The sequence below is a fragment of the Martes martes genome, assembly GCF_963455335.1.
Source record: "Martes martes genome assembly, chromosome: 3".
NCBI lineage: Eukaryota > Metazoa > Chordata > Mammalia > Carnivora > Mustelidae > Martes > Martes martes.
Genome location: NC_137890.1, coordinates 156,042,692 through 156,057,160, shown reverse-complemented (window position 1 = coordinate 156,057,160; position 14,469 = coordinate 156,042,692). Strand labels below are relative to the sequence as shown.

Sequence of the window (14,469 nt, the reverse complement as noted above, 5' to 3'; positions counted from 1 at the left end):
TCGGCAGGGGTGGGGAGTCTCACTGGGGGCCTGGCCATGTCCTTGCTCCAGGAGGCGGAAGCCATCGTCCAGAAGATCAAGCAGCAGCAGTATGCAGACCTCCTGTCCCACGACCAGCTACTCATGGAGAGGAAGGAGCAAAAGGTCTTCCTGCATTTTGGTAAGAACTATGTGTCCCTCTGCTCCTGGGCCCCCTCCAGCCATTGCTGTCTCCTTTTTTCCCTGAATATCCTCAGTGGAGAGGGGAAGGACTATGCCTGAAGAAGACAGAAATGTCGCCCATGTGGAACTTGGGGAGTCAAAGCAGAAACCAGCGTTTTGTTTGGTTTTCAGAGGAGGAAGAAATCACGTTCGCGCCCACCTACCGTTTTGAAAGACTGACTCGGGACAAGTACGCCTACACTAAGCAGAAGGCCACAGGGGTGAGTTCTCCTCACAGGCATCACCTTGGCCCTCCATCTCCAGCCCCCTGCACATCACCCCTCTTGCGTCCGTTCCCATGACGGTGAACGGGATGTGAAGGGCATCTTGATCCACTAGGCCACAGGAAAAAAAGAAGGGGAATTAGAGATCACGTGTCGATTTGCATCACTGAGCAAAAGACCTCTTCGAAGGAGAGGGTAGGCAACCACACTTGCCCACTGCAAGACACTAGACTCTGATACAGAATTTCCCTTCTGTCCAGAGAGTCTAAGAGTCTGAGAGGATTTAAAGGATTTCTTTAACTGGGTTCTGAAGCTTTTTTTTTAAGTCCTGTGATGAAATCTATTTGCTAATCTGCCAAGTAAATCATCATTAAACAAGCTCCCTGACTGCAGGACTTATCAGAGCCTTTACAGGTTTATGAGCATTATAGTTCTCCACAAGGAAATTTCTGTGCCAAACTCAGTTAGTCATGGAACACTAATTATTACCTTATGAAGTTCCTTGGGTTCCATGGAACAGTGTTTGGGGGGGAAGCTGCAATAAAGCTTTCATTCATTCTTGTTCAACAGGTACTTACTGATGACCTGTGATGAGCTAGATGTTCTCCTAGTGGTAGGAGATCAAAGAGGAGCCCCAAGGAGTTTATAGAAGGAAAGATGAGACAAACACACAGCTAACTAATCAGAGATGGAATATGAGGTCTCCAGATGCACTGAGGAGCCTAATGAGGATTTGACCATTAGGGCAAGGAAAGATGAGGAGAGTCTTCTCAAAGAGGGCCCACTTGTGGTGCTGTGAGGGACAGCTTGGCTATCAATAAGAGGACAGGATGAGGGCTGAGGGGGGCGGATCTAGTTGGAAGAATTGCTGGGACAGATACGGAGGTAGGAAATTCTAGGGGACTCTCAGGAAGCCCTGAGGCTTAGAGGTGTGGAATGGTGAGCTTCTGGGGCTGCTGGAGGCCCAAGTTCAGAAAGTTGCCTGAGGACTCAGGGCAAGCAGAGAAGTGCAGGAGGGAGGGTCAGGCCACATGAGGGGGTGGTGCCAGGACAAGGCAGGGACTCACAGAGAAAACCAGACAGAGGAGGAGAGAAGATCCAGGTCTGCTGTAGAGGAAGGAGACTGAGAGACCTCCAGGGCAAGATACCTGCTTGCGGGGCGTCCACAGGCTGCTGTGTGGCTATGGTCCTCTGGCACCATCTGGGCAGATCCATGGGGACATGTGGGGACCCTGAGAGCATGTCCAGGTTGACTTGAGTATCAGGGGACATAGAGGCTGAGCTGAAGGGAGGGAGGCCCTAGATGCCAGGGTGAGGTTTTGACCTGTTGGCTGGAAAACAGGGAAGCCACTGAAAGTTCTACTGGGGGCTGGCAGCACAGCAGCGATAGGCAGAGAAGGTGGGTCTGCGTCTGTGGAGAGGGTGAGGAGGGTGCCGGGGACCCCTGAGGAGGCCGTGTGCTGGGTCCTGCTGAGAAGGGCCTGAGTCAAAACTGGGAGCACATAAAGCAGAAGCAAAGGAAAGCAGGACGTGTTAATAGATCTGATTGCCGTGGACCAAAGCGCAAATCAGAACATAGAGCGTGTCTTCAGACTTACCGTATAATATTGGAGGAAGACCTCAGGAAACATTCAGAAGGCAATTGAAAATATTATGTGATGCTAGAGAGAGACACCAGGACTGGGTCATAGATTTGGGAATCGTGTGCACCGAGAACACGGACACCCTGCCCCCCCACCCGGCATAGATGACGTTGTCAGGAAGTGAGTGGAAGAGGCAAAGGGAAGGGATGTGGGCAGATTTGGGGGCCATCCCTGTTCAGAGGTGAGAGGAGGAGGCAGACATGACAAAGGAGGCAGGCCAGGAGTGCTATCGTAGGTGGTGGGCAGACCAACCAGGCAGCTGGGCATCACAGAAGCCAGGGGTGAGAGACCGTCAGGATTAGCGGTCACCTGTGTGGAATGTGAGTCTAGGAGAACATGTTCCCTGTGCGTGAGCCCTGCACAAAGAGCTGGATATGTGGTCCAGAAGGTTGGGTGGACTTTAAAAGAGCAGTTTGCATAGTCTTGGGTGAAATCCAGCCTGGGGGTGGATGAGACTGGCTCTTTACCAAGTGTGTGCAGGTGAGCCAGGAGAAGCTTTCCAGAAATACGGATGTCCGGGCCTCATCCCCCAAGGCTCTGATGCAAGAGACCCAGGATGGGCCGTGGTTTTCGTATCTGCAAAGCTCCTCCCGTAATTTCCTGGGGCAGCCAGTGCTGAGAACTGCAGTGTTAAGAGAAACAGGCTGGCAACAGTGTGTGCTTACCCTGGGACCCAGGAATTCCACTTTGGGGGAGCCCCAGAGGCATTAGTACTTATGTTCACCATAAGGGAGAAATGAGTATGTTTATTGCTGCTTCGTGCACAACGTCCAAAAACTGGGAAGAGCCCTACTAATGTCCACAGTAGACTAGATAAATGCAGTGTGTACATCCAGTGGAATACAACCACAGCCAGATGGCGAGTGAACTTCAGGGAACAACATGGGTGAAAGAAACCAGATATCAAACAATATATACCAAGCGAGTCCATTTGTAAGTTCAAGGTTAGACAATGCGTCAGGAGAGGCATTAGGCATGATCATGTTCACCTCTGCAAGGTGGTAGTATGGACACAGGACCATGAGGGAACCTTTGAGGTGAGGGAGATTTTTCTCTCTGTTGGGGTTAAATGAGTGTGTACAAATATCAAAACTCGAGCTATATACTTATATGTAAGTTGCACCTCAAGTTTAAAAAATGAAATGGGTGGTCCCAAAGTAGAAGCAATGAAAGTAGAACATTCTGGAAAGAAAATTGGGAAAAAGAGAAAAGTAACTGCAGGAGATGGGAGGAGTAGGCTCTGTTAGAATGAGTACCTTTATATTTATAGGCAGAAGAGAAAGAGCTAGAACTTAAAGGGATAAAGGATATTGTCAGTTTGCCTTGTCTATCACCCCAATGAGCATCTTGCTCTCCATTGTAGCCTGGAGAGGGCTTGTCTTTTTTTTTTTTTTTTTTAAGATTTTATTTATTTATTTGACAGATATCACAAGTAGGCAGAGAAGGGGTAGGGAAGCAGGCTCCCTGCTGTGCAGAGAGCCCAATGCAGGGCTCAATCCCAGGACCCTGAGATCATGACCTGAGCTGAAGGCAGAGGCTTTAACCCACTGAGCCACCCAGGCACCCCTGGAGAGGGCTTGTCTTAATACATATTGTTTGAGTGGTTGGATGGGTATAGGTGGATATGCAGATGGGTGGATGAATGGTGGTTGGATGGATGGATGGTAGATGGGCAGATAGGTGGATGGATGGTGGATGGATGGATGGATGGTGGATTGGCAGGTAGGTGGATGGATGATGGATGGATGGATGGTGGATGGGCAGGTAGGTGGATGGATGGATGGTGGATCAGCAGGTAGGTGGGTGGGTGGGCGGGCAGACTGACCCAGGTGAAGCCCACAACTTGCACTTTCAACCCAATCTCTCAGGACTGAGGATTTAAGGCAAATGAAACGGGTTGAAGGCCACCTATAGGGCAAATCTCTAATGACCCAACAGCACATGAATTCAAGGATTACAGAGTTTACAAGTCAACCTCTTCTTACACTGATTTCTAGATACAGAGAATTAACAGGCATTTACAAAGCTCATGACTTTGATTTCCAGATGAAGTACAACCTGCCTTCCTGGTGTGACCGAGTCCTCTGGAAATCTTACCCGCTGGTGCACGTGGTGTGTCAGTCCTACGGTGAGGAGCAGTTTGGGAGGTTCGGGTGCCTGGAACTAATGGGCTCCAGTCTGTCTGTCTGTAAAATGGGAGAAGTCCCAGTGACCCCAGTCAGGTGACCTGGAGGTGACCATGGTCCCACCAAGTTGAACTGATGTCCATTCCTTTTTTGTGTGTGCATGCCTCCTGCTGCTCAGAAGGGACCAGCACGAGAGCCCTGGGAAGGCATGCACGTGCCCTCTCCTAGCACCTGAGCTCTATCTCCCAGAAGTGACTTCCCAAGACAAATGTCACATCTTTAGATAGGCAGAAAGGTATCCCAAATCCCTAGTCACAGCCTTTGGACCTACAAAGGCCCATATCCCTCCCACCGTTAACCATCCCATTTCTCAGCGATGCTTTTCTTTCCCATATCCTGCAACTCCATGAGTCCTACCAGTTCTCATCTCTGGAAGATTCCACCAGATGCCTTCTGCAGCAGGCATTCTGCAGAGATTCAGGGGAAAATGCTGGCTTGTACCATTACTGCCTTTTGAACCTAAACTTGGCATTCACAAAAGCTCCCCAGTGAAGGTTTTTTTTTTTTTTAAAGATTTTATTTATTTATTTGATAGAGATTACAAGTAGGCAGAGAGTCAGGCAGAGAGAGAGGAGGAAGCAGGCTTCCCGCTGAGCAGAGAGCCCAATGCGGGGCTCGATCCCAGGACCCTGAGATCATGACCTGAGCCGAAGGCAGAGGCTTAACCCACTGAGCCATCCAGGCGCCCCCCCAGTGAAGGTTTTTAAGAAAACAGAGGGAGATTGCTCTGGAAGTGGCATTGAGGAGCAGGGAGGACACACCTTCCTGCTCTGGACCCACCTAGGAGGGAGGGAGCAGAAAATCAGCCCTCCCTCGAGAGGCTGCAATATCTTCCAGGAAAGACTGGGTATAGAACATGAAAGCAAAGCTGAAAATGTAGGGAATTTTGCCAGTGATATTTCCCTGGATGCTAGAAGATGCAGTGGAAGGGTTTAATGAGTTGGGGGTGAGCAAGAAATTGGGAAAGAAGGGAATGAATGTCCAAAGCTCAGGAAGCGGGGTAAACTAGGAGCTTGGGTCTTAACGGTGATTGGCATAAATAGTGTATATCAGTTACCTATGGCTGCGTAACAAATAATCCTGAAACTTGACATCTTACAGTTCTCTGGGTCGAACTTGGGTCTGTTCATCTCCGTTCTGCTTGGTGTTGGCTGGGCACAGTCAGGCCAGGAGCCCCCACCCCCGCCACCAAGATGAGGGGCTGGCCGGCTGGTTGGCTGGCTGTCAGCAGGGGTGTTGGTAGTAACTTGGCCGTGTTGTTCATCATCCAGCAGACTAGTCCAGGCTTCTTCCGGGTCCCAGGGATCCCACATCTGCAAGTCCCAGATGTGGAAGAGCTTCTTGAGTCTCTGCTTGTCTCACATTTGCTAATGTCCTGTTGGCCAAAGGAAGTCACATAGCTAGGCCCAGACTCACTGTGGGAGGGGTCGTACAAGCTATGGTTACAGAGGTTACCTCAAGGTCCCTGTCGCCCTCCTAGTTTTTAGGGCACAGGCACCATAGTGCTAGTGCTTTATGTTTGACATAAAATATGGTTAAGAACATTTTAAAACCCTGCTTGTCCACCTGTTAACTTCTCACCGGAACCCCCCCTCTTCCATCACCGCATAGCTCTCAGTAGACTCCCTCCACCCCAATCCTCTCCTGTTTCACGCACCACTGGACCCTCCCTGACTTCTTCCTGCCCACATCCAAACGTGACTTAGGCTGGTGCCTCTCCTACCTTTTGCCCTCCTGTCTCAGAGAAGGGATGTCCTCCCCCTCCTCTCCCGGCTAACCTTGTTTTACCCTCTGAAGTGAGGGTCCTCTGCTCCAGCCCCAGCTCCTCCCCCGCTTTTCTCCTTCTTCTTCTCCTTCATTCTGACTCGATGTTTCAGTTGTCTCTCTGATGGTCATGAGCCAGTGAGCATTTTTTCCTGTTTCTTAGCCATCTGTATTCCTTTTAGAATTTTCTTCCTATCTCCTTTGGTTGGTTGAAAGCCAGGATGTTGTTTATCTTTTTCTTGATGATCAATAGGAGGTTTATAGAAAATGATCTCAATTGTCTTACTGCCTTCTTGGTCTCCTCTGCTGTTTCTCTTTGGCCCTTACTGGTCAGTGTGGCCTGGCCTTGCATCCCGTGTGCCTCCCTTGGGGAGCCCAGACACCCTCGTGGCTTTTGCTTCCATCTAACATCGTGACTCCAAACACAAAGAGAAATCTCCAGCCCTGAGTACCCAGCCAGACATCTTCACATGGCTCTATTATAAGCACATGGCTCCTTCATAAGCTCTATTATAAGATCTCAGTATCTCTAGAACGTTCCTTCCCATACACCCTCCAAACATGCCCTGCTGCCTTCTCTCCAAGCCACATGTTCCTTAAAAGAAGTGTCTACACTCCATGTCTACCCTTTCTCACCTTCTACTCTCTCCCAGTCCTAGGAAGCACTGTGGTGACCTAAATCTCTATCCTGCTTTGGGCCATGAGCTGTGCAACAAAGTGCCAAGACCAGAAAAGTCTCCACGGTTCACATCCCATGATCTATTTAAAAACTCATGTGTCTCTAAGAAAAACTAGCTCAGGCACATTTTTGCTGTGGAGGAGAGAGTGCCACACACTTCCACTGAGACTTTTAAGCGGGGTTGTGGAAGGTCAGGGGAACATGCAAAACCGTGAAAATTCTGGAAGCTTCCATCAATAGAGGTTGATTTCTGCCATGAGTTTGCCATCCATGGTTTGACCAGAAGGGTTTCTCCTTCCCTGCTTAGAAATGCCTTCCCTCCCCTGCAGGTAGCACCAGTGACATCATGACCAGTGACCACAGCCCTGTTTTCGCCACATTTGAGGCAGGAGTCACCTCCCAGTTTGTCTCCAAGAATGGTAAGTGGGAGGCAGCATCTATCCCTTGGTTCTTGCGCTCCCGCCTTCTTGTTGCAGCAGGCCATTGTCTCCGGTAGATGGAGGCTCATCATTCCAGGCACGTCCACACTCCAACCAGGAGCCCTCCTCGCCTCTAAGCCCTATCACAATTTCAGAGCAGAGCGTGTTCTTGGGCTCTTTGGCAAATATGTCGGCCTTTAAGCCTCGGTTTTAATTCAGTCTTTAAAATTGAGTAAATGAGTGTTTGTCCAGGGTGTGGTGTGTCTGCCACCAAAGACAGTTCTGGGTGGGATATGGATGAACCTTTATCGGTAATAATGCATTTATTGGTAATACGTTTCACATTTGTCTCTTCTGTGTAAGGCGAGCAGGGCTGGTTTTCCACTTAGTCTTGTGAGGTACTTTCTTATTTAAATATGTTTACTTAAGTTCAAAAAGTCTATTTAAAGAAAATATTAAGTCAGTATTAGTGTGGGTGCGTGGTAGGTGGAGACGGTAAACATTGTAAGGATGGGATGTGATGACTGAGTCTGAGAAATGCTGGAGTAAATAATACTTAGATTTGTAGGTATGTTTTCAAATAACCTAGCTCAGCCCTGCTCACCAGGCCCTGCTCGTCCCAGCAAGGGCCTGGTGTTCTCTGTGCCATGCCCAGCCTGGATCTAGGTGACTGGGGAGCCATGTTGTCACCTGCTCTGATCACCCCACACTTCTGTGCTCAGCAGATAGTCCAGGCTAATTGAGGAAGGTTGAGGGGCAGTGCAGGGGGGTGGGCAATGGAGGCAGGAAAAGCCTGTATTGCTGTTTCTTTCATGCCCTGAGGGTTAGAGGGGAGGCTAGAATACTGTCTTCTAGCACACTCTTCCCCATGCTGTTGGGTCTAATGTCTGCTCTGGCAGTGTGACCTCTCCTCTCCACATAACCCCTAGTCTACCACCTGGTGCTAGCTCTGGGCACTGTCTTTCTAGAACCTTCCATCTCTCTCTGGGCTCCCACCCATCTCCCCTTTCTCTGAGCTCCTGCAGCATGAATGGGGTGGCTCATGTCATCACACCCTCAGTGAGGACCTTCAGCACATCAGGCTTGCCCACCCTCCACTGGGACTCAGTGCCAGACGGTGCTCACAAACACCCATTACCTGGATCGAGCGTTGGTTGAACATCGTCCTAAGTGGAACCCAGCCTCGGTGCTGTGGGGTTTAAGGAAATGGAGGAAAGCTGAGTGAAATAAGCCAGACACAAAACATACCATAGGTGTATGTTTATATGGGGAATCTTGGAAAAAACTGCCAATTTCATAGAAACAGGAGAGAATGGCGGTTGCCAAGGGCTGAGGTGGGGCCGGAAATGGGGAGATGTAGGTCAAAGGGTACAGACATTCAGTTCTAAGATGAATCAGTTCTGGGGAGCTAATAGTCCACATGATGACCCTGGGTAATAATAATAGTAATACAATATCGTACACTTGAGATTTGCTGGGAGCAGATCTTAAGCTTTCTCACCACACCAAAAAAAGGCCAAAAAAAAAAAAAAACCCCAGTTAATTATGTGGGTGACGGATGTGTTAATTATCTTGATCTTGGTAAGCATTTCACAGTGTACGTGTCAATCGTCACGTTGTACACTTTAAATATGTACAATTACATTTGCCAGCTCCTCCTCAATAAAGCTGGGGAAAGGAGAAGGAAGGGAAGAAGGAAAGTCTGGGTGGAAGAGAGGACGGGAACGTCTGTCTTGGCTGTCGCGTGGCTTGGAGTTTACCTGGAAGGCCGGGACGTGCTCAGGGCCAGCCTGAGCACGCTCGCCAATGCATCCTGTCAGCGAATCCCACGACGGGCCAGACACAAGGGTGGGAACGGGGGTAAATGAGCAGTGGCGGGAAGTCGGCCTGAGGAGGGAAGAGCTGGTATCCCTTGCTACCTGAACTTAGAAACGAGACAGATTTAGGTATCGAGGCACTGAGCCTTTATACAGGTTCTCTCAGGCAGAACGAATGGGGACACTGAGGCACGGAGGTTACGGGCATTGCCAGGGCCCCCGCTGTTCAGCGGCAAAGCTGAGAGTCGGGCTCCTGGCTCCCTGAAGACTTCGCTCTCCCCACCCAGATCTCCGCGGCCTGGACGTTCCCATCATCAGGGATGCTCAGGGTGGGTAGTGGGATTCAGGGAAAACCTCGCCTTCACCCAGACCTCGCCTTCCTTGGAGCCTGGTGTTGAGGGCTGATTGGAAATGCTCCGTGTCTGGGCATATCGTGGAGACAAATCCCTTTGTCACCCACTCCAGGCCCCGGCACTGTCGACAGCCAAGGGCAGATTGAGTTTCTCAGGTGCTTCGCCACGCTGAAGACCAAGTCCCAGACCAAATTCTACCTGGAGTTCCACTCGAGCTGCTTAGAGAGTAAGTGGGCCTTGAGCTGCCGTTGGCCGGGCAGAAAGGACTCTCTCGTAAGTGCCTTTTCATCGACGGTGCATTGCACCATGTCCCTCTCTCTCTCTCTCTCTGGGAAGGATTTACAGATGGGCTTGTGGGGGGCCTGGGGGGAAGTGCTCAGGGGTTCAGTTACCAGGGGGCATCCCCCTTGGCCCGTGATGCTGCCCTTGCAGCCTCAGAGACAGGGACAGCCACTGTCGTGTGGACCCGTCTAGGTGACTGAGCCACTGGATCCTCTCCTTGCCCCTCAGGGCAGAGTGTAACCCACTTGGGGGTCCCTCTGCCACAACTGGGGCTCTGACCCAACCAGAGGATCCTGGGCGAAGGTCCAGAGCACGAGGAGGCCAGTGGGGGGCCTGTTCTTCCCCTGGGGTCCTGTGCTCTTTTCTGTGGGACAGGGCAGCTTTCTCTGTTTGTCTGGGGTGTCCCCAGACGAGCTCGAGATGGACAGCCTCCTCCCAGCCAGCAGCAGTTAGCACAAACTGTGTTTAGCAAACACCCTTTCTGGGTGACATTTGTAGGCATATTGTCTAAAGCTGTTCCATGGCGAGATCTGTGTGGTTTCCAGCTCCCTTTGCTGAATGGTCTGGAGGTGGGGGTGCAGGGCCGAATCAGCGCCACCGAAGGAGGCATTTTGTGATGGGATGACGACTGCTTCCAGAAATCCAGATGTATTGCCCCCCTCCCCTCCCCTGGCTCCTCCCACCCAACCCGGGCTCAGTCTTGGCGACAGACCCACATTTTCCATGAAGTTTCTAGGGCCCCGGTCACCAAGCAGGGGCAAGGCACTTCCAAAAATGATGGATTTTCATGCGGGTGTTTTTAATAAACTATCAAGACATTTGCATACATTTCTATGGAAACAGCATATTAGGAAGCTCAAATTAGCATTTCAAAAGGCTGCTATCTTGAGTGGCGTGGGACGAGCTGTCATGTTTCCTAATCTCTTTGCCTGTGATGTGATGATTTCTTTGTTGCCTGGTTTGTTGCAAAAAAAAGAGCTGAAAAGGAGGGGAATCTCTTAGATTTTCCTAAAAATAATTCAACCATATTGGCAAATGACCATCCCCTGCACCAAAACAGAGTCCCCCGCAAGCCTGACTCCCAAACAGGAGTGGCCCCTACAGATAGAAGAGGGAGGACTATCTCCACTGGTCTGGATGGGGCGACCCCAGGAGGCTTTTCTGTCTGGCTCTTGTTCTGTTTTCTGAAAACCAGCCTTCTTGTCCTCTGACAGGTTTTGTCAAGAGTCAAGAAGGAGAAAATGAAGAAGGAAGTGAAGGGGAGTTGGTGGTGAAGTTTGGCGAGACCCTTCCAAAGGTAAATCAAGAACAGGACGTAGCCAGGCAGAGCTTGGCCCCAGGGGCCCCAATATTCCTAAATGGATTTCGGTACCCATAATAGATCACAGAAGGGATCTAGAGCTGGGCTTGTCCGACCATGTGACTTTTCAAAGAAGGAAACTGAGGCAGATCCCAGAGAGGCTGGTTCACCATCACACAGCTGCAGTGACAGACACAGGCCCTGGGCTCTGCAACCCTGGCCCCTCCCCGCCACCTTGCAGTGTCCTTTTACCTGCTGAGCCCCAACTTGGAGGATCAAGTGAAGGCGCAAAGGTGGGAGTCCACTGGCTCCTATCCAAACACTGGATTCAGAAAGAACTTGATGTGTCCATGACCCCATGATGGTAGGGGGTGGAATCGAAAACGCACAGACAGACCTTAGTGGGAACACATTCATCTTTCTTGCCAAAAAGAAAAAATGGTTTCCCCCCGGGATCCCGAACAGCTTTTGTGATGTTGAACTGATGGGGGGCCTCCCCGAGTGTTTGTGCTCGGTGCGCGGTGGAGTAGGACCTTGTTTCTCGGTCGCACAGCGAGGGAGGGGTTCGCAGATGAAAGGACACGGCCAGGCAAATATGTCACATATCCAGGGGCCCCAGGGGCTCTCCTGGAAGGTTCCCTCAGAGGGGAGCTCCAAGGGGAGCTTTAAAAATGGCCTTAAACAGGTAGAAGGACCCGTCCTCTCCCAAGGCTGGGGTGGGACATGGGCAGTTTTGGGGGCTGGGCTACCCACTGTGGCACTGTTGATTGGAACCCAGGCTTGGGCCACACATGAGAAGGCAGATACCCACATTGCAGAGTCTCCTAATGTGGGAACACTTCTAATTCGGGTCTTCCACAAGGCCAGGGCCTAGGTCAGAAGTTCCCATCCTTGGGGTTTTTAGGTTACCTGCAACCTGGAGGCTTTGGGCTCCAGGGTGACATCCCGCCTCACCCACCCACCCACCCACTCAACCCTTCTGTTCCTCCTCTCTCAGCAGCCCCACGCAGCAACCAAATGGCTTGTTTGCTCCTTGGGTCAATTTGGGAAAGATGGCAGCCTCCCTGTCCACATCGCGCATGTATCCCGGTCTGGTTCCGGGGACTCTAAGGAACCTCTGACCCACAGCCTCACCGCTGCCTACCCCTGCTACTCCTTTTGCATCTGTCCCTCCTCTCCACCCCAGTGCTTTCTCCCAGGGGGTCTCCATCCCACCTGCCTTCTTGCTGAGGCCTGATGGATCTTTCTAGTATGCCCGTCTGATCCTGGCATCCCCCTCTTTATCTGGTCAACTCCCAGCTGTTAACATGAAACAAGCCCAGGCTCCTCAGCATCCAGGCCCCCTCCTCACTCCCGCTTCATGTGCCGCGAGGTCTTCACCCCCACTGCTCCCTGATCCTCCACACGTCTGTCTCTTGACGGCGCCCTCTCAGTGCCCTCTCTAGTCCCACCAAGGCTCCCTGCCCTCTACCCTCACCCCCACTATGGTGATTGCGTCCCTCACACACCTTCTCTGGTCAGATATCCGCCAGCCTGCTCCTGCTGCTGCCTGAGAGGGCAGCCTTTCCTGCCTCTGCAGTGCCCAGCCCGGGTCTAACTTTGAGCCAGTCATCATGACAAGTCAGTGAACTGAGCGTTTGCTGTGGCTCAGGTACCCGAGAGTGCCTGCAAGCGCCCACGGTGATTTCCAGTCATTTGTTCTGGAACTTTCGGAATGGAGATAGAGTCCGTCCTGTCCAGCAACAGGGCACCCAGAGGCTGGCACAAGGGGTCTCTTGGCATCTGGATGGGAAGGAAAGGCCAGCCTGAGGCAGTGTATGGCCTCTTCATCAGGCCCCTCAGCATCCCTGTCAGTGAGAGGACCAGCCTTAGGGGATAGCGCACACATGAAGCTCCTCCCTGTGCTTGCACGGGTGTGGCCCTACACTGCTGAGGTTCAGGTTCTCCCCTGTGCAAAACCTGACACAAATGTGCCCTGAGCCAGACCGGCAGGGCAACTGGGAGCCAGCTGTCCCTTGCTGCCGCAGGAGGAGGGGGACAGGGTTGGAACCCGGGATCTGTGCCTGCCGTTTACTGGGCAGGCCTTGTGTACCGCCTATAATGCCACCTGGGGTGGGGAGTGCATTTGGAACCACTTCCTGGTCCCATTACCTCTTTCTTGTCAGCCTGGCCCCCGCCCCCATGATGCTGTGGTATGCAAAGGAGGGGAAAGGAGGAGAGGGAAGTAGTGGGGGTGGGGCACACTTGGGGTCCAGCTCTCTCCTGGGGTGCAGTATGATTGGAGGGACACAGGGAAGAAGTGAACCCTGCATCCTGGGGAGGGTGGATGTGTGGTTCCTTCCTACTATCTTGGACATGGAAAGCAGAAATTCAAATTTGATTACTAAGCACACCTGCAGTCCTGTTTGCTCAGGCATGTCCCTCATCTGGGCTGGCAGCCTCTCCCTTCCCGTCCCCCAGCAGGCAGCTCTAACCCTGCGGCCTTCCCTGTGCAGCTGAAGCCCATCATCTCTGACCCCGAGTACCTGCTGGACCAGCATATCCTGATTAGCATTAAGTCTTCCGACAGCGACGAATCCTACGGTAAGGGTCCCCGGACAGGTGCTGTCGGCCGCCGCCGGCGCCACACCTACTCTCAGCTGGCGGCCTGTGATGTAGGGAGGCAGTGGCATCTCCATCGAGGGAAGCCCACCATCCTCTCCTCTTCCACTGCCAGAGGAACAGATACTGGTCAGTCACCCTTCCTGCCCCGTGGGCTTCTGGGAGGAAGAGCCAGCAGCCACGACACCTCTTGTTTATTGGGTCTTTCCTGTGTCAGATTCTGGGCCAGGTGCTTTACTGAGGATTATTTGATCCTGACAAGGTCTTGTAAAGCAGATACTAGTCTCCCCATCAGTAGGTGGGTAAACTGAGGCTCAGAGAGGTTAAGGGACTTGCTCAAGGCCACAGGGAGTAATTGGCTGAGCCCTAGTTTGAACCCAGGTCTGTCTGCCATTGCTTAGGGCCCCTACTGGGCAGACACCAGCCATCCTACTAGAGAGACATCATCTTTTGTGACATTGTCTTCAGCCGGTCTAAGTGTGACTAGAACACGAGGGTGAGAGGAGCAGGTGGCCAGAGAGTGGCTGGAGGCAGGTGCCAGGTGGAGCAGCTCCTTGCATAAGACAGGCAAGAATGTGAATCTGGGTCCAGGGAGGGTGTTCGTTTTTGGTGGAAGAATTTGAAGGTGCTTAATGCTGATTCAGGGAAGCCAGGACATGGGAAGAGGCTGTAGACACAAAAGGTGCCCATGTATGTTGGCTGCCCACTGTTTAGGCTCTGCCAAAAGCCCTGGGATACAAGTACGGTTGCTATACTCATTGCACAGGTGAGGAAATGAAGTGACTTGGCCAAGATCATATGGCCACTGACGTGGCCTTGAACTGGAACCCAGGCAACCCAGCTCCAGAATCCTGCCCTCTACCCTTTCCTGGTCAGCACAAGGAACAGGGTCTCTGAGCCTGGGCAGGGGGGGCCAGAACCTAGGGATTGCACTGGCCTTGGCTGGGGAGGGTCTGTCCGTTGTACCCGGGCAGAGAAGGGATCTGGAACAATGTGTTCC

At 51.9% G+C, this 14,469-nt stretch overlaps 1 protein-coding gene across 1 annotated transcript in view; it reads left to right on the top strand.

Annotated features, from left to right (window-relative positions):
* INPP5D (inositol polyphosphate-5-phosphatase D) overlaps window positions 1-14,469 on the top strand; it is a 109,448-nt gene that overhangs the window by 83,717 nt on the left and 11,262 nt on the right. Inside the window, exons 16-22 of the mRNA XM_080798803.1 lie at window positions 52-160; window positions 334-422; window positions 4,115-4,196; window positions 7,027-7,116; window positions 9,399-9,512; window positions 10,783-10,865; window positions 13,364-13,451. Of these exons, the coding sequence (XP_080654929.1) occupies window positions 52-160; window positions 334-422; window positions 4,115-4,196; window positions 7,027-7,116; window positions 9,399-9,512; window positions 10,783-10,865; window positions 13,364-13,451 (655 nt within the window). The remainder of the gene's footprint in view (window positions 1-51; window positions 161-333; window positions 423-4,114; window positions 4,197-7,026; window positions 7,117-9,398; window positions 9,513-10,782; window positions 10,866-13,363; window positions 13,452-14,469) is intronic.